At 38.7% G+C, this 18738-nt stretch overlaps 1 protein-coding gene across 37 annotated transcripts in view; it reads right to left on the bottom strand.

Annotated features, from left to right (window-relative positions):
- Window positions 1-991: 991 nt before the first annotated feature.
- Window positions 992-18738, bottom strand: part of tcf7l2 (transcription factor 7 like 2) — a 201765-nt gene continuing 184018 nt past the window's right edge. For 5 of the 37 annotated variants that reach the window (XM_038821226.1, XM_038821233.1, XM_038821221.1 and 2 more), the window contains 10 exons: window positions 17659-17761; window positions 16960-17046; window positions 9288-9428; window positions 8846-9008; window positions 8104-8211; window positions 7753-7801; window positions 6900-6972; window positions 6559-6631; window positions 5504-5528; window positions 992-1770 (listed from right to left, as the gene is read on the bottom strand). In XM_038821226.1, coding sequence (XP_038677154.1) covers window positions 1310-1770; window positions 5504-5528; window positions 6559-6631; window positions 6900-6972; window positions 7753-7801; window positions 8104-8211; window positions 8846-9008; window positions 9288-9428; window positions 16960-17046; window positions 17659-17761 — 1283 coding nt within the window. In that variant the 3' untranslated portion in view covers window positions 992-1309. Of the gene's footprint in view, window positions 1771-5502; window positions 5529-5814; window positions 5873-6558; window positions 6632-6899; window positions 6973-7752; window positions 7802-8103; window positions 8212-8845; window positions 9009-9287; window positions 9429-16959; window positions 17047-17658; window positions 17762-18738 lie in introns of those variants that run through there. The other 32 variants (XM_038821227.1, XM_038821223.1, XM_038821219.1 and 29 more) reach the window with 27 other exon arrangements.

Genomic DNA, 18738 nt, shown 5'->3' on the forward strand with positions numbered 1-18738 from the left:
TCAGTTGTATACAGCCTTTGCAACATCAACATGCCTATTTTAAAATTTACTAAATACCTACCGATAGTAGTGTACATAAAAAGTGGCAGTTTCAGTTTTGAGTAATTTCCCCAATGTACAGAAAATTTGGCCCTTATAGGTTTCATTAATTCTCACCCTTCAATGCTTTGCTTTATACGATTTTTTGGATGATTTTGCCAATAGCTACCAAACACATTGCGTTATAGCTTAAACTAGTCAGCAACATTAAATCTACATACATACCTATGTTACCTCACAGCTAAAAAGGACCAAAATACAGCAAAAATGGGGGAGGGCAGATGTATCGACCTTTAAAAGTTTGGCACAGAATACATACATAGAATATAGATTAAGCAATTCCAGGGGTTGAGGCTTCAATCCGCTATGGGGCTTCAGATGGGTGATCAGATGCTGCTTTTTTGTGCTATTCCAAAAAAAAAATATTCCCCCCCTCCCCCAATCGCATTCAAGTTTTCTTTTGTACAATGGCTTTTTTTCAGCAATTTTGTGCACTTTTGTTCTTTACAATGCCACTACAATATCCATTTGGTGACAGTCATGTATCACAACAGAGGAAAAAAGGTGAAATCCTTGGTAAATGAATCTTTTTATATATAAGATGCTTACACTAAGCAAAAAAAAACTTTATACATTGTTTGAAGAAATGAAAAATATTTAAAAGACAACATACATGATACAACAAGCATCTCTAAAGCAATAAATACTACTGGTCCGATAGCGTTGTAATTTCTTCCCCCCCCCCCCCCCCCCCCCCCCCCCCCCCCCAAACCCCACCCTTTCCCCCTCCCCTTAAAGAACAACGCCATGGAACAATGCATATTAACACATTTTCCCCCATTATTTCTGTACATTTAAACAATAACACGCAACATCACAAAAGTTGTTCCACACAATTAACAGGTGGCACTGCATTCATTGTGCCCTTAAGGATAAAATGGACGTAAAATGATTGGTTCGCAAGCTCTTATTTAATACAAATAATACAGCGTAGCCAACTCCTTCCACAAGGGCTTCTTTGAATTTGATATCAGTCTCTTACTAGCAAAGAATCCACCCAGTAAGAGCCAAAAACAGTGATGAACACTACAAGGTTTTGCAATGGTTGACAAGAGGTTGGCAGGATTTCTCAAGGCTTATCCTACATATTCAAAGAGGACCTTGAAATAACAATGGGTCAAATATTGACCAATGCACTCCATAACATCTACTGACATGTAGCCATATGGCACAAATGAAATAAAAATTACACCAGCAACTATGCTAAAAGCTATTCTAAAGACTTGGTTACAAGTGAAAGTGGCTGGGACTGTGTCTCTTGCAAAGCACCGTGGGAATGGATAATTGACATGGATGAAGTCGAAGGTAGAGTCTGCGACGAAGACGAGGAGTTGGATTGGTGTAAGGTGATGGAGCGGTGCTCTAATGCCCCGTTCCGGCAACTAACAGCTGAAACTGCGCTGGACTTGAGTGCTGAGTTTGTCGACAAGACTGAGGAAGAGGATGGCGAGGAAAGATGGGCCAAAGGATCAGGTTTCATTGTGAGTGACAGAGGTTGCATTTGTTCAGTCTGTGGATCAGAGTCTGCTGTAGACGGGCTTAACATGGAAGGAGAAGGGGGAGGAGAATCTAATATGCTTCCATCTGAAGAGGGTGGGCTGGCGCAGCTGCCTTCACCTTGTATGTAGCGAATGCACTTTTTTTTTCTCCTAGAAACAGGGAAAGATTTATCTGTAAATAAAGGGCAAAAAGACTAATGGAGTTGGTTATTTGAACAAAGAAAGTAAACTTATTCAGGCAACAAGAGTACAACCACGACACTTGAAACATAATAACTAATGCAAGGCACAATTAGGCCAGCATATCTATAGGGATTTACAACTTTGTTTAAATGTATAAAGTATAGCTTTCTGATATGTGAAATACTAATAAAATGACAGTATATTGGGTTTATCTGTTAAGAACCACACCAAATTGAGGGTGACAGGAGAAAGATACTAAAGAAAAGAATGAAAGAAAGAAAAGGAACAAGAAACCATGAAAAATGCAAAAAAAACAAGAATAACTGGTTCTATGGCCTGCAGGCTGTGGCTGATTCTTTTAATGGTCTGCAATGGAAAACGCAAGTCAATTAAGGTTTGGTTGATTGAAAAAAGGTTCACATTTCATTAATAGGGTTCCTTGGATGCGCCATTTTCACACCAGCTATCTGCGAGAGGAAAGAAGGCTTTTATTGTACTTCACAATTCCTGGAGCAGTTTGGCCAAGGATTCATTGATAAGAGCACATTTGGTTTATTTTACAAACAAGCAGTAGTTCAACCACCAAATAAAATTTGCAAACAACATGTAGTATTTATTAGTAGGCTTCTTTTAATTTTCACTAAAAAGATAGAAGAAAATGTATTAGTATTCACACTACAAATAATCTTATTTTTTCCTGCATTTTGCCAAAGGAAAGAGGATATACAGTTCACCGTTGGATGTTTTCTAACATTACAAATGTTACAAATTACAAAGGAACCCCTTGCCTATAGCCCAAGTTAGAAGTTCACACCCATTAGAAATTGGTAAGATATATTTGGGCCTGGACGATAAAGTGTATTTGAGACACTTTTCAGAGTTCAAGCCACGGACGCTTACTTGGTCAAATACATGCTAAACTGCAATGTATGCTTGCAGTTAAACTCCTGGTTTCTCAATACAAGAGAGCCATGTAACGGACAGAAACATGCAAGTGAAGCGTCAGGTCATGCGCCATATTAAAACAAAGCTGGAGGTGAAAGGACCAACTTGGTGGGCTCAAAACAGAAAAACACAACACCAACAACCAGGTAATTGCCAAATGAATAGAGCTTTGACCACAAAATAATCGCAAGTCACTGGCTCATAAAGTACAAACAATATTTATTTAGCTCAATCCTGAACTGCTGAGGGCAAATGATCCCTAGGTCTTGAAATTGTATTTAAACAACATGTAAATTATTTCCTGACAATGGAGCGGTGTCTTTAATTACAGCTCCCGGAAAGCATGGTAAAAATGTAAGTGTAAATAATCTACAGGTACGCATTAGCTGCAGCACAAAAATCAAATGCATGAGACTGGGGTTCATCTGCATCAGTGCATTGCAGAGGAATATTCGATTTCAAAACTTAAACAAGGTGCCCAACATTGATAGCATTGCAAGTCCAAATTAGAGCTAAATGATTTCTCAATAACTGGCTGTGGGGGGAAAAATATACTTCTAAAATTTGCAGCATTTGCTAGCCACACAAAGTTAATGATAGCAGGTAGTGTGCTGGATCCTTTATAATTTCTGCTTCCGATATCAATACTTTCAACTTTATATTTTTTCCTCGGATCATTGTGTGTTGTGGAATGTTCTAGAAGTCATTTCTATTATTTTCTCCCATTTAGAGATTCCTCGGGCCTTGGATCTTCCCTGACTTAGTATTTGTGGATATACAAAAGAAAGATAATAGACTTACTGTCTTTCCTTTCCTTGCTGCTAAGTGTCCTGCCTCCCAATATGAGCATGTTGGTGTGGGAAATTGTGATTGGAATATTTTGGGAATTTAATGTGGCATTGAAGATTACAACTCACACCTTCAAAAAATTGTCCTGTCCTCAGCTGCATTCTGCAAGAATGTGGTCAGGCAACCTAGTACAAGGCTTGCATTTTGGTCTGTGCCTCAGATGTCAATGTGTACATCCCTCACAATGGAGCTTTTATTGATTCAAGCCAATCACGAGCTCTGCCCCAAGAGGAATTGCTCATGCAAGGATGTTTCCATTGAGTCAGTGGCTCAGCAGATTGGTAACCATCTTCTATCAATATTGTCTTTTAACTCTTTGTCAACAATGAAAAAATGTACTGCTCTTTACATTCAGTTTATCGACTTTCTAATGATTGACTACAACATTCCCAAATATATCAAAATGAACCCAAACCTTCCTCCCTGTCCCAAAGGAAGGTTTCATTTTTGTTTTCAATAAGAGCATAGACTATTTTGCTGAAATGCATGCTGGCTCCTTCCAAATTAAACGGAGGAAAAGCTTGGATAAAATTATGCTCAAGGGAGTCAGACAATTCAACAAGGCCCCAGGCTTGATTCCAAGTGTGTAATGACTTAAGTTCACCTGAGCAAAGGCAAGCCGTGGTCAAGATAGGACCACAAAAATAAAGAAATCAAGGCTTTGGCCCCTGAATGCCAACTAAGGAGGATTGAGCCGAGCTCAGATGTGATGCCCACCACACAACATAGCTGACCAAAACTCAGTGTATAGATTCACGGTTGAGCATGGCCATTTAGGTTTATCATTGGAGGAGACCTCCCACTCTGTGAGCCACGCCCAATGAGGAAGTCAATGTTTTCATGAAATAAAGAAATTGGGATTCAAAGCTGAATTTTGAATATCCAAATCGATTGGACCATTCATCCCTATTATTTTGCAATTGTAGAATGGCAAAGAAAATATTAAATATAACAATGCCCAGTAACCCAAGACTTTATTAGAAATCATTATTGAAGAGTAGTTTATCTGTCACATTTTTTACAGTCTGGCCTAAACAATGTTGCATCAAAGCAATTTCTAAACCTACTGTTGGAAAACATCCCCCATCCAGTACACTAACCCTCAAGTACAAACCTGACATCTGAAACAAGAAAGGGGCACCGTTGGCAATATTAAAAAAGATAATCATGCAATTAGATTAGCCGAAGAATCCAGTTTAGAACCGTTTATTTGGACTCTTGCCTCGTTCATCTTTGCAATTTAGTGTGCATTATAATCTTAAACATTAGTGTATTGAAAATGTAACTATTTAAACCCCCATAATTACTCAAATGATTAACCAATTCATAAATCCCCAAAATATTGATGATAGCCAAAATGCTCAGAAGTGGGAAAAACTCTATAAGGAATTAAGCCACTAGTGTTGTGGTCTCAAATTTGCTACTGCTTTAACACTAATTGGTATCAACTGACAATTCTCTAGCACCTATTCAGTAATCCATCACTTGGCAATTGTCCGTGCTGCATCGTACATAATATTTACTTTAAATTTGAGCACCATTTACTGGAAATGACACAGTCAAATAAGCAGATGAAAAAATGTATCTTTCATTCATGGAATTCGGTCAGAAGCACAATTATATTTTTACATCTTAATTATGCTTTAAGATCATGATTTTAGAATGAAGGTAGCTACTCTTAACATACATGCCAATATAAAGACAGTGCGTAAAAGGAGCACACACAAAGTGTACAGTCTCCATAAGCCTCACTACTACATCAGCAGAAATTTCAGTATATCCAATAATTAATAGCCAAGCGAGGTTAGAGAGACTGCAACACATTCTGAATTAGGGGAAATGAGGTGTGAAAGAGAAAGACACGAGATAGAGCACCACGTGTACGTGAAAAACAAAAGGTTTCAACTTTGAAGAAGCAAAATACCTACCATAACAACATTCCCACTTCAAAGACTGCATGTGTCAGGACAAAGAAATAAGATTTAACCAAATGCAGTCAACAGGAAAGGTGTATATAAATAGGACAAAACATTTATTCCCTCTACCCAGCCAAGTCCTAAGAATTAGAGAATTGGCAACCAGAGTAGTTCAAAAAGTTCTAGAGTACCCAGATTAGCTGTGGTGGATAAGCCTTTGACCGTTTGATGTCTGAGTTTGTTTAGTTAAACCGAATTGTAAGAAAACTAAAAGAGAAATTTAATTGTGTTACTTAAAAAAGATATTCCAACAGATTTTGCACTCGCCTGAAAATGAAAGTTTCCTCTGAACGAGCTTGGAGCTGGTATGACGCCCAATTACTAAAAATAAATTGGCGATTAATACATAAAATGTAAAGACATAGTTACTGGAGTGCACAAACACCTTTCTGCTTCTTGGAAACTTATCTGTTGTACAATTCTGTGATAATTACTCAGGAGAGGTGACTATTTTATCAATAACAGTCTCTGTAAACAAAATGGTAGCTCGAAATGTTGAAATTTCACATTTACTGACTAAAATGAATTCATGCACAGAAGAATATCAGTACATGTTGTGCACTTATAACTGCAATGTCTACACATTCACCGGAAGCCAGGTGAGTTTTCTAAAAGAAATATATATATATGTACATACATATACAGATCTTTAGGAACCATGGATGGTTAGTAGTTAGAGCCAGTTTTCAAGATTAAAACTTCTCTCTCCTGTCCTAGGTTTCACTGCACCAATCTCCGACACAAGGTCACAGGCCCATCGCAACCACGGTTTGGGGAGGGCCAGAAAAGTAGAGTGGGGGTGGGGGAGGTAAAGGAGGTGGACAGTGCTTGCAAGGAGATAGACCAATGCTGCTAATAAGAGGCAACAGGTAAAAAAAGAAAAAAGAAAAAAAATCTGCAATAAGCTATAGAATATTAGCACATTAGAGCACAGGAAAGTCACACGAATGCACTACAAATCCAATAAAAGGGCATATTTAATTCCGGAAGGCCTATTGGGAGTATACCTGCAAGGTTTGCACCATAAACTCTGTTGGTCTAGCCCGAACAATGCCCGACACTTCTTTGGAGTATTTGCATCTGTTAGCATGAAGTAAACAAAAACAACAAATGGAGGATACTGCTCACTGGATGTGACATCTCAGCCAGAGCTAGTGGTTTAGCTGGCCAAGTTGGCATTCTCCCCTCATCACTTTGAAAACAAAATTCGCACTTCCGAGCAACAATAGATGCAAGGGTGTGTAGCAGCATCCAATTAAAACACTGAAACAGTGATAGCAAGAAGGGGAAAGTACCAATTTAACCCAGCTGAAACCAACCATAGCAAACCTGGGAAAACGATACACACCTGCACGGGCCGCACCAGTTATTCTGTTGATCAAGGCCAAAGCGCGCTCGGCATTTCTTAGGAGCGCTCAGATCTGAACAAATTGGAAGAAAGCGAGCAGAGGAGACAGAAAAGGAAGAAAGAGAGACAAGAAAACAAAAAGGAATAAATCAATTTATCTATTACCAGTGATCAGTAATGCCCTCTAATTTCATAAAAAAATGTATTAAAATCACAGCTGTATTTTTCACCCATTTAAAAAGCACCAATATTGTGTGGCAAACACAAATTTGAATTATTTTATAGTAGATTTTAATGAGAATTCACAAAAAGTAGTGAGTGGACTGAATAAAGAACCTGCAGGTTAGTGCCAGCAGAGGATGTTAGGCTTGAATCAAGCTAAAAAGGTTAAAGTGCTTTGCAATAGGAGCTAGATAGCAGGGTCAATTTTACATGCATGCCTTTCACAGCAAATGTGAAGTAGGATAATGGGATTAGTCTAGCAGGTAAGGCTAATTACCAAGAGAATGCATCAGAAAACAGGTACAGCCCAAATTAATATGTCAATACAAGACAATAAGTACATACAACAATAAGCTTCAAAATATTTCAAGTTACATTAGCTAATGCAATATGTTTTTTTTTTAAATTTCTACAAAAACAAGCATTAAAATGTCTACAATTCATGCACTGATGACTTTATCGTTCTTGGAAAGGCAAACTAGCCGTAAAATTAAGATTGCATAAATAGTAGTATAATTAACAATGTTATAACACATGGTTAGCAGCAGCTAGGGTTTCATCTGATTAAATGTTGTCACTCTGATATGTGAAAGGTGCCCTTTATAATGGAAGATAATTGCTGCCTACTTACCATTGGTTTCCCCTGCCTGCTTTTCCCTTTTCCTCTTCTTCCTCTTGCCCTAATAAGGAGAGACCAAAAAAAAATGGAAAGGGGGAGAAAATAGCACAAACTCAGCTTCTCCATTTGGTTCACAAATCCACGTGAATCCGACCAACACTGCAAAAATAAAGCTTATAAGGACAGCTCTGTGGTGCGCACAAGCTTCTCAAGATGGGAGGACAATGTTGGCTTCATCTTGGTCACTATTTGTAACATTAATCTGGTATGTATGACATGCACACTGCTGGCCCTGTGGAGAACAAAAAAAATAAATGATAGTGGGGGCAGGGAACAGGGAAGAGTATACAGAATGAAACTTACATAGTTATCTCGTGCTGACCAGCCGGGGTAGAGTTGCATGTGAAGCTGCCGTTCCTTTCTGGCTAACTCATAGTACTTTGCTTGTTCTTCTCTAGTCAAAGCATGCCACTGAGAATGAACAGGATTGGATGGAGGAGAAATAGATCACATTAATACTCGCACATAAAAATGCATGTAAAGGTTAATGCATTATAGCTGGGCTGTATACCACAATATAATGTAAAGCATCAACATTAGCACTATCTGAATAGATTCATTTACTGTAAAAAAAAAAATTGTAAAAGCAGAATAAAGAGACTCATTGGTTATATATGAAGTGTTTGAAGCATGGCCAGAAGGGAAACTATTCAACTAAAATAAGAAGCATCAAAATCAAGAAAAGGTGTACTCATATTGTACAGGATTCTTAAGAAGTATGGCACATCATGTTTAATCATTTCACAGCTGAGATGGAGATCTTAAATTAAGATAAAGTTAATAAAATTGGACAGGTATTTACTGCATCTGTGTAACACTTCTCTTCATGTTATTTTAAAGGAGGCGCTAAACCGTTCATTGATTTTCGCATGCTGTGTCATTCACGATTATTGGCAACATTTGCTTCCAATTCCTGAAGAGTGGTGATCCTGATTTACTAAATGAAAAAGTATGGCCAACATAAAAATCGCCACTGACCGACTACCCTGATCAGTAAGATTACATTTCTAACCTGGTCTTGTGAAACTTGGTTTAAACTGCTTACCCTTCGGCCAAGGATCTGATTGATGGCCGCACTTTCTTTCAGCGTGCACTCTGCTACTACCTTTGCTCTCATTTCCTTCATGTACAACATGAATGCATTCAAAGGTTTCTTTATGTGTGGCTTTTTCTTTTCCTCTTCTTTTTTGGCATCCTGATGATGTTTTCTGAGAAAATGAGAACAGTTACTGACTTCACTAGTGAAACTAAAATAGCAATTTCTCTTCTAAAAAGGCTACATTTTAAAATTATTCAATTTTAAAATCAAAATAAAAACACTGGTTACAATAAACGGGGGGACGCCAACATTTTAAAATCTAGAACCAAAAAAAGAGATGCACATTCTTTGGAAATTTTGAAAGAAGTTTGATCTTGCAAACATTAACCAAATTTCGAAGTTATGAACTATTTTTCCTATCAAGGTAAATGACAGGTTTATGACTTACGAATTATTGAGGGATCCGATGTCGCTCTGGGAAGACTCTTGCTTGACAGTTGGTGTGACTATGGCAGGATGAGGAATTCCCGTTGTGTGTAAACTGTGATGTGGTGGAACCATATGTGGTGGGAACCTACCAGAGAGAAAACTGTGTAAATCAACAGAACAGAAATGAATGAACGGGAGGGATGGGCACATTTGATATATAAACAAGCATACATGCAAGCACAAGTTGTCACAATCACTCTATGTAGCTATGATTAATAACATAAAATGAATCATTGTACAACTATCGGTTCAGCTTTGAGGCTACAAACAGTACTTTGTGATAGAAAATTACAAATATATGCACTGTATAAATACAATACACACTACATAAAATCTAAGTCTTTCCTTTCTAGGATTCTGTACAAGAAGCCTTTTAAAAGAGCAGCTTTGGTTTGACCCCTTTGACAATGTTTGCATTATCACCTGTCCAAATTTAAACATGGTCAAGTCTCAATTTCGAGCATTATTGAAATGGGCTGAATTTTAGACACACCAAAATCTTCCATCATGAATCAAGCGAACAAAATAATTTCCTATTAATATAATAATGATATATTTACTGCTTTTATTTCAAAATATAGTAAAATGATTTTGGAGTGAACATTTGTGTCCAATTACACAGCATGTGGGAGGCAGTTATTGTGTTAGCTGACAGATGCAGGCTTCTTTTTTCTCCCAGAGTGAAATATTAGCAGAGTAAGCAGTGAAATTACCATTTACAGTTACCACACAAACATAAGACAGTGCACAGGTGAAGTATTTTATAGTACACTAGGGCTTTCAAAAGCTCAAGAGTATTATTCTTCATGTGATGAAGTGGTTACATTCATTTCATTACCTGAAGAGACTTATAGGGGTTCAGAAGTTAATGGACACTATAAAATGTCAATCTATCATAAGGTGATTACTACGACACTATGTACAAAATATTTGAAATTTGGTATAGCTTTTGCATTATTTAATAGATATATCTAAAACTGAACAAGGAAACGACATTATATTATATATATATTCCATTGTAAAAACTAAAAATTCTAAAAGCTAATTATGAAAAAAATCCTGCCTGCTTTTATGGCTGCAAGCCAGATTATAATGATGTGCATAAACTTGCAGGCCATGTTACGAACAAACTCATTTTTGTTCCACAGTGTCTCTGGGGTTTCTATCGTGTTCACTCTCACTTTATTTCACTGTTGACATTTTTCTGTTAACTGCATGTCATCTGCCTGACTTTGTTTTATGTGAGAGCTGTGGGAAGCTTTTCTCCCCCTTGCAAAAAAAAAAAAACAGCCTCTTTGAGTTGCAGCTAGTTTGTCATTATTCCCCCTCCTCTCCCTGTGCAGTTGTTATCTCTCATCTTTCCGAGCTCAATTTTCCTGAGCTTTCGAAACCACCACAAACCCACATTATGGTTTATACATGATGCTGATCTCTTTGAAGGCAGTACATTTCAGAGCGGGCCCTAGTCAGGAGAAGCACCTTCAGCCAATTTACTAGGCTGAGGGGCCCCGAAGCTCTAACATCTCAATCTAACAGGGTCACAGGGTGGCACAAGTGAGTGTCAGCTATTGCTGTTTAATTGCCAGACGATGCCTCTCTGCTATGTTTAAAGTATAATGACCCATCACTTAATTCCAAGAAATCACTGCCCTACTACTGGATGGAATGAATATCAAAAGGTGTGCTCTGGCAGGGCATGGCGTCTACATTTCCTACGGATGTCATACAAATATTACAGACATGTATTTTCATCACCCTGTTACCGCACAAATATCTTCTGTTCTATTTTTTAAAATCTGAATAACTAATATATGTACCTACAGTTGAAGAACTGCTAAGTTCCTTTAATTACTGCCTTCAAAAGTGTACAAATCGTGTTTCCTCCTTGACAACTTGATCCCTCCCCATATCCTATTTGTTGCGGAGCGGGGAGGATAAACTAGGACAGCCATGTGTACCCAGAAACTAATCCGACATCTTTTCCCTCTTCTGTGATGGGCACCTTTCATTCTTGTAACTGAGGCCACATTACCGGCTTGCAACACCGAAAAATCGTGAATATTTGACACATTCTTAAAGTCATATTTTACTATTCTGTAATGAACATTTCTGCTAAACCTCTGGAAATTGTTCATTTTAAATGGTTAATTTACACTGCCCCTATCTAAAGCTGTACTTTTACAAATGCGTCTACTTAGTCCCTGGAGATGGGGAGCCTTGCCTAATAATCTATGCTAATTTAATTAACAGCTATCATCAAAATGCATTAGCTGTTTCAGCCCATCAGTAAAGTCTAACCCTCCACCAATTAAATTAGCTGAACTCTAAATCAGATGAACAGAAAATAAACCCATCATTAGGAGCAATTAGTGATTGCTTAAATACAGTGCTATGGAGTAGTTTGTAAATATACTTGTAGCCACTGGGAAATTAGCTAGTACTGGATTAATTGGGGCTGTGACGAACAGTCAGAGCCCCGATCAAAACAGTAGCTTTTTAAGTTCTGAACATCAGCTTCCAAGAGCTTTGATGTGTCATCAATTGCCAGTCTCTCTTATTGATTTTGTATGTTTGCATTTGTTGTGTGTGCATATGGACATAATATTGTACACTGGGCTGGAATCTGGAGTGGTAATGCTGATGTGTTGTACACTTTAATACATACACATTGTATCCTGCATGGCTGCTACTTTGGCTAGTTAAAATTAGTTACTGATTTACAATACCTCATTACTTTTTTTAAAATTTTACCTCCAGTATTGCTAAATACCTATATAAATTTTACATGTCTGGCACAATTAAATCTTGTGAAAATCATTGCATTTTTCCATTAAGAGGGCCTCATTACTGCTACAATACAGTTTACCAATACCACAATTATACAATTATACTGAAGCCCACGGGCATAATTTGGTGTCGGCATTTGGGCTCCACACTGCAGGACTAAGTGGGACCACCAAATAGGACTGGATGATCTCAGTTACACTGCATAACAATGTAAACCTTGAATTTTATTTTGTTTCTGTTTTTTTAAGATTTATAGAGCAAAAAAAGTAACCGATGGACAAAAAAGGGCTGAATGAAATGGCTGCATCAGGGATGGATTCAATGCAAGTCCAAATGCAGGCTACAGTGGCCAAAGACTACATTTGTACCAGCGCTAAAATATTTTCTGGAGAGATCCTACGTCAGGACAGAAAATACCCCAAAATTTATTTTACCGTTGCAAATCACATTCAACACTAGTTTGTGTTTGATATCAGGGGAAGACAAGTGGATGATTAGCTCATCTGGACAAAATCCAAAGTAGGATCACACCTACTCTTAGTAGTTGAATTGAAAGCGGAGTTAACAGAGACTTTGGACCATTTCCTCTACTGGCCACTCTCAATTAAGCACGATTTCCAAACGCAGGGAGCATCTAATTTGTGAAAGGAATGCAAAATCTAGATGTAATTTAGACTTTGCCCCAAAATAAATTTAAATAGAGTGCTTGTCAGTGAGCTAGTTGGTGTGGTATTCCAAACACATTTCACAGAAGACTGCTGGCTTTGTTACAACAAAATACAGATGTGTGCTTTGACTATTAGTTGATGAGCTGGCCAATTGACACTAAGATTGGATGAATAACGTGATTGGAATAAGCTGATGTTTATGTATGATAATGGCAGTACACATTTAGGAATGTGCTGTTTCTTAATTCTGCTTTGGGTTTTTTCGTCACCTTATCAGATGACTCCGGGTATGGAAATGCGTTGCAATGGGTCAGAACCAGAAAGCCACCAATGCATGGCAAAGCATGTAATAAAATACACAATCCAAGAAATATGGGCAAATGGACATCTCTTCCCTACCCTATTATTCTACGATACAAGTTGGCTAACAATTCAAGTAATGAATTGGTCAAGCCTTAGCCGAGGCCACATACTAATTTCCCATATCGTCCATTGACATCGTGGAACTAATGGAAGTGGTCACATACTGTGTTTCGGTTACTGATGGCTCTGAATTCATGTGACAGCTGAATTTAAAAGCATTGCCAGAACAACTACTCACATTCAAAACTGCATTCATGCAGCTCAAAAGTTGCAATTGCAGGATCATGCTCTGACTGCACGGCCTGCATAACATTGAAGGATGGTGGACCAGGTGAATGGGAAAACTACATTCTCTCAGGATTCTGCAAATGACCCCACATTTAAAACAGAGTTCCACTTCACGAGATGCACATCTGCTTTAAGGTTTATAATTTTGAAGCTCCTGTGAAGCTCCCTTACTATCGGAAGTGCTTAGAATCATAGAATTTACAGTGCAGAAGGAGGCCATTCAGCACATTGAGTCTGCACCGGCTCTTGGAAAGAGCACCCTAATTAAGCCCATGCCTCCACCCTAACCCCGTAACCCCACCTAACCTTTTGGACACTAAGGGGCAATTTAGCATGGCCAATCCATCTATCTTTTACATCTTTGGACTGTGGGAGGAAACCGGTGCACCCGGAGGAAACCCACGCAGGCACAGGGAGAAAGTGCAAACTCCACACAGTCACCCGAGGCTGAAATTGAACCTGGGACCCTGGAATTGTAAGGCGGCAGTGCTAACCACTGTGCCATTGTGCCGCTTCTATAGCATTAAAAGGATATTCATTAGTTACACTGAGCAAGCATCCCAAGAGTTGGTTAAGATATTAAGAAAATAATTCACACCAGTATGAATGTGGTCAGGTCATTGTGAGAATTGACACTCTGTAGCTAGATTTAAATGTGTAGCAACTGTATACTAAATTCACCAATTCTAGGGATAAAACGAGGATGTCCCTTACCAGGAACAGAAGCATTCACCTTTGTGTCCTACAACTGTGTCACCACAAAATAAAAGTACAGGAAAGGAACAGGAGGTCAATCAGCATCTGAACTAGACACTCCTATTTGTAGCTCTTCCCATTTTTATTTCAACATTTATTTACAGCTTTCTTTTTACTGCCCCTGCAGAGTAGGCTGATTCAACTGCGGACAAGTGCGAACTTTTGTACAATTCAAAACACGGCAATCAAAGATTCCCATTTTCCTTTTGGTTCATCTCCAAGCCCATGCACTATAACGCGCTCAAAACCTAAGCGTTCCTGAAGCTACAGTGATATTTAGTTCTCCTAAATTAAGGGGTACTCTAAACGTGCAAATTTAATAATCATTCCATTTTTGAGACAGAATTAAAATAGCCATAAACGTTGCATTATGGATTTGGAAAATTTTATAATTAACATATTGCCAGATGTTTAATTTTCATAATGTACATAATGCGGTGTTGTTCACCATTTCAAATATCCCCCTTTTAAGATTTGCCAGTCCCCAATACGGTTGCTGAATTTTTCCTTGTTGCTCTGCATCACATGGCTGGATGTGGGGTATCTAAAAAATTCCACAATACGCGACCACACTGCAACTTTATCAACGGGCAGGGGAAGGATTTAGAGGGAATCAGCTCCAGTTTTTAAATTAATGGGCAACACAGAACACATCAGTCAATAAAACCACCAAATTTCATCAGTAGTCAGCTGGCTTTCAAAGAAACAGCTTCCATGAAAGTTATAAAAAGTAATACTCTCATGAAATTGTCTGTTGGTCAGAAAGAAGTGGAATAATTTGGAGTTGCCTTTTCTTCCAGCACTGCTCTGTGAGCAATTGTAGGGAGGCCAAAAATACCCAACTCCATATTTTAAGAACTGTTTTAATTCCTGTAGTATTTATTTTATTGTGTTAGAGAATCAATAATTTATCCTTCCTAGAGTCATTGCCTCAAGTGCAAAAACTGAAAATAATAGATATGGGCAAAACACAGTCAGTGAGTCGCCTGCTGATCAAAAGAAAAGACAGATTTAATAATTCCAGTAGGAATAAACTCTCAGCTACGAGACTCAAAATTTAAAACCCTATCCAAGGCAGATTTTCACACTCCTGCATCCCCTAAAGGAAAATCTTTGGTTATAAGGGCTGTTTAGCACAGGGCTAAATCGCTGGCTTTGAAAGCAGACCGAGGCAGGCCAGCAGCAGGGTTCAATTCCCGTACCAGCCTCCCCTAACAGGTGCGGAATGTGGCGACTAGGGGCTTTTCACAGTAACTTCAGGGGCTGGTTTAGCACACTGGGCTAAATCGGTGGCTTTGAAAGCAGACCAGGGCAGGCCAGCAGCACAGTTCAATTCCTATACCAGCCTCCCCGAACAGGCGCCGGAATGTGGCAACTTGGGGCTTTTCACTGTAACTTAATTGAAGCCTACTTGGGCAATAAGCGATTTTCATTTCATTTTCATTCAGATTGCACGTGAGAGCAGGCAGAAACAAAAATTTGCAGGGTATTGAGGGAGAATTAACTCCTGCAGCCGTTAAATTTAATTTCAAAATTAGTCAGCAAAATAACTATCTTGATACAATTTAAGAAAGCTCCTGCTAGGAGATTCAAGTGTTCAGCAATAGGAATCACGGTAAATATTAGTTTTCCTTTAAATGCTTAAAGGCCCTGTGAGCATTTTTATTTGACCAGTAGCCCCACTGATGTATTAATCAATGGCATTCCAACAACTGCGGTAATTTAGCATTACCACGTAAATGCTTCCTACTTATGACAATGGGAGTTGATTACGTTGTGATTTGGGCAGCACAGTGCATAGAACTGTTGCATCACAGCGCCAGGGTCCCAGGTTCCATTCCCCGGCTTGAAGCACTGTGTGGTGTCTGCACGTTCTCCCTCTGTCTGCATGGGTTCCCTCCGGGTGTTCTGGTTTCCTCCCATAAATCCCGAAAGACGTGCTGTTAGGAAATTTGGACATTCTGAATTCTCCCTTTGTGTACCTGAACAGGTGCCGCACTGTGGCGACTCGGGGCTTTTCACAGTAACTTCACTGCAGTGTTAACGTAAGTCTACTTGTGACAGTAAAGATTATTATTAATATTAGGCGTTTTATGTCGCTACCTCAATAGAAAGGACGGCAGGCCTCTTAAGTGGAAGAGGAGCCAGTCTATTACTACTTTTTGAGTAATTCTATGTTTAAGTGGCCTTTAACTTGTGATGTAACAATGAAGATTATTACTCTCTGATCGGACTTAGTATGGCTCAAGTAGTGATAAGTGACTCTAGCCATAGGGTATAATAAATATTAACTGCAGTTTTCTGTCTGCAAGTGCTAAAATATTGTCCCTTGGGTTCCAACATTGATATAAAGTGCGCAATAATTGCAGCATGCTCTTGACACTTAGATATTCCCTTGGGGGCAATATTTTACCACTACAGCCTTGAAAAGCAGTCAATATTTGTGGACAATATAAATGATCTCCTTTCATAATACTGCTGCAGTAAAAACTCTAGTCCAAATTTATGATGCATTAATTGCCAATTCATTCATAAAGTGCAACACTTAGTTCTGAGACAGTTTTGAGTTTATTTACTTGTTTATTGCGAAGACAATAAAAATCGCGCATGTCAATTCTTCCATTGCGAAAAGGGGAGTATTAGGAAATGGCAATGTGCGCCCTCATTGAGCAAAGACAATGGCAGGATGATTTTAAAAAAGAACTGTTGATTGGAGATTATCTGCTTAAAACAAAAAAGTTGATTGCCACCAAAAATAATTGTACCCACCTTGACATGGAAGCATTGACGGTGAGTGCAGTGGGGTAAGGATGTCGAAATCCCCCTGTTGTGATTGGGTAAACAGGTTGACCTTGCCTGAAAAGAAGAAAAGAAAGAAGAAAAAAATAACTGGAAGGTTCTGCTGATGCAAGCTCACACTCATTTGACCAGAACAAAAAAATCTTGTTGATTTCACAGCCAGGATCAAAGGATGTAAATAAAGAACAATTTTAATGTGCTAAATCTGATAGAACCAGCTAATTAAATTTTATAACCTCTGCTAATGTCAACAGAGACCTTCTCCCCAAGCTAAAACTAGGTGTTTTGTTGTGATAATTAAAGGCGAAGCGGCGTTTGCTTTAATGGAGCCATCACAATAATTGAGGGCTACAGATCCAAAAGAAAACAATAATGAATGTAAATTTATACCAAAATAAAATACATCAAATCAAAGAGCCGCCGTTCTGCTTCGGGCCTCTTTTGGTATTTAGAACTCAGTAGGAAAACATTAAATTAACAGTCCTTAATTTGTAGCCTTTTGTCATAGTAACCAGTGTTGACAGGTGTTGCCAGGGGAGAAGCCCCATATGAATATGTGGGTACCCAATAGCCAATCACGGCTCATTACAATAATTGCACAATACAGTAACATGCAAAATTCTACAAGAACTAAAAGAATAAAAAGAAAAAAGAACTGGAACTGCTTACTGTGGTACTAACCATCCTAGTGGATGGGGGATTTGGCCGACAGCACCTGGCGAGAGTGGGTAATAGGGAGAAATATCTGAAGGATGTGGAGGCCTAGGAATTCCTAGAAAGAAAGTAGAAAAAGAAACAAAAATTAACTTTCAAGAGCACAAGCGGTAGAAGTAAGTTCAGAATCTCAAATGCGCAACTGTTCAAGTTAACCTTCCTGTTTCCAATTCCGCCAACAATTGGACTGAGACTGGTGAGTCTTAAATGGCCCATTTGGTGTGCACCTTCCATTTCGTTTCGCGAGAGCTAAGCAACTCAAAATAATTATTACAACCGCTATTTATAAAGTTTACTACCATTCAAGAGCCACCAACATTCCACAGTGTAATTTGAACCTTCAGTTACATCACTCCCAACTGCAATTGTTTGCAGCATCATTTTTGAGCAAGTTAGAAGAAGTGTTTGATATTTACGTTTAGTTTTAGTGAATCAGTAAACTTGAACATGGAGCATTTTCACACCAGTAAAATCAACTGATTCAGGAACACGCTGCTGTGATTTCATTTGGTCCTTTTCATAACATTCATCCTTTGAAATAGATTGTACAAGAATTATTTTACTTATTACGTGAAACATTTTAATATCTTTAATATAAGAAACATCTTTGCATGCGCCTTCAAGGACATCCCAGCTATGCTTATAGCCTAATGACAATCATTTGACACTTGGTCCTTCCAACCCCAGCTTTCCATTAACACCAGCATACCAGGCAGAAGGAGCTGGTAAGCTCAAAACAACCTGTCGCATGTCGGTTTTATAAAACATACCTCACTTCCAAAACACTGCGTCCAAAACCATTTTCAAATCACAAAGTCTGGCCTACTCTGCATTCGTGAATCCTTTCCTTATATCCCAGTTACCAACCCAGCCCTCGCCAACTCCCACAACCCTCATAACCCTAATCCTCACTAGGTACTGTGCCCCTCCCTCTCCACTCATCACAAACTGCACCCCCCATCACGACGGCCGGCTTGCTCCATTCGCCTTCCCGAGCCATGCTGGACCCTTGCTGTGAAAAAATATTTTACACTG

This window comes from Scyliorhinus canicula, chromosome 16 (assembly GCF_902713615.1).
Source record: "Scyliorhinus canicula chromosome 16, sScyCan1.1, whole genome shotgun sequence".
Lineage (NCBI taxonomy): Eukaryota > Metazoa > Chordata > Chondrichthyes > Carcharhiniformes > Scyliorhinidae > Scyliorhinus > Scyliorhinus canicula.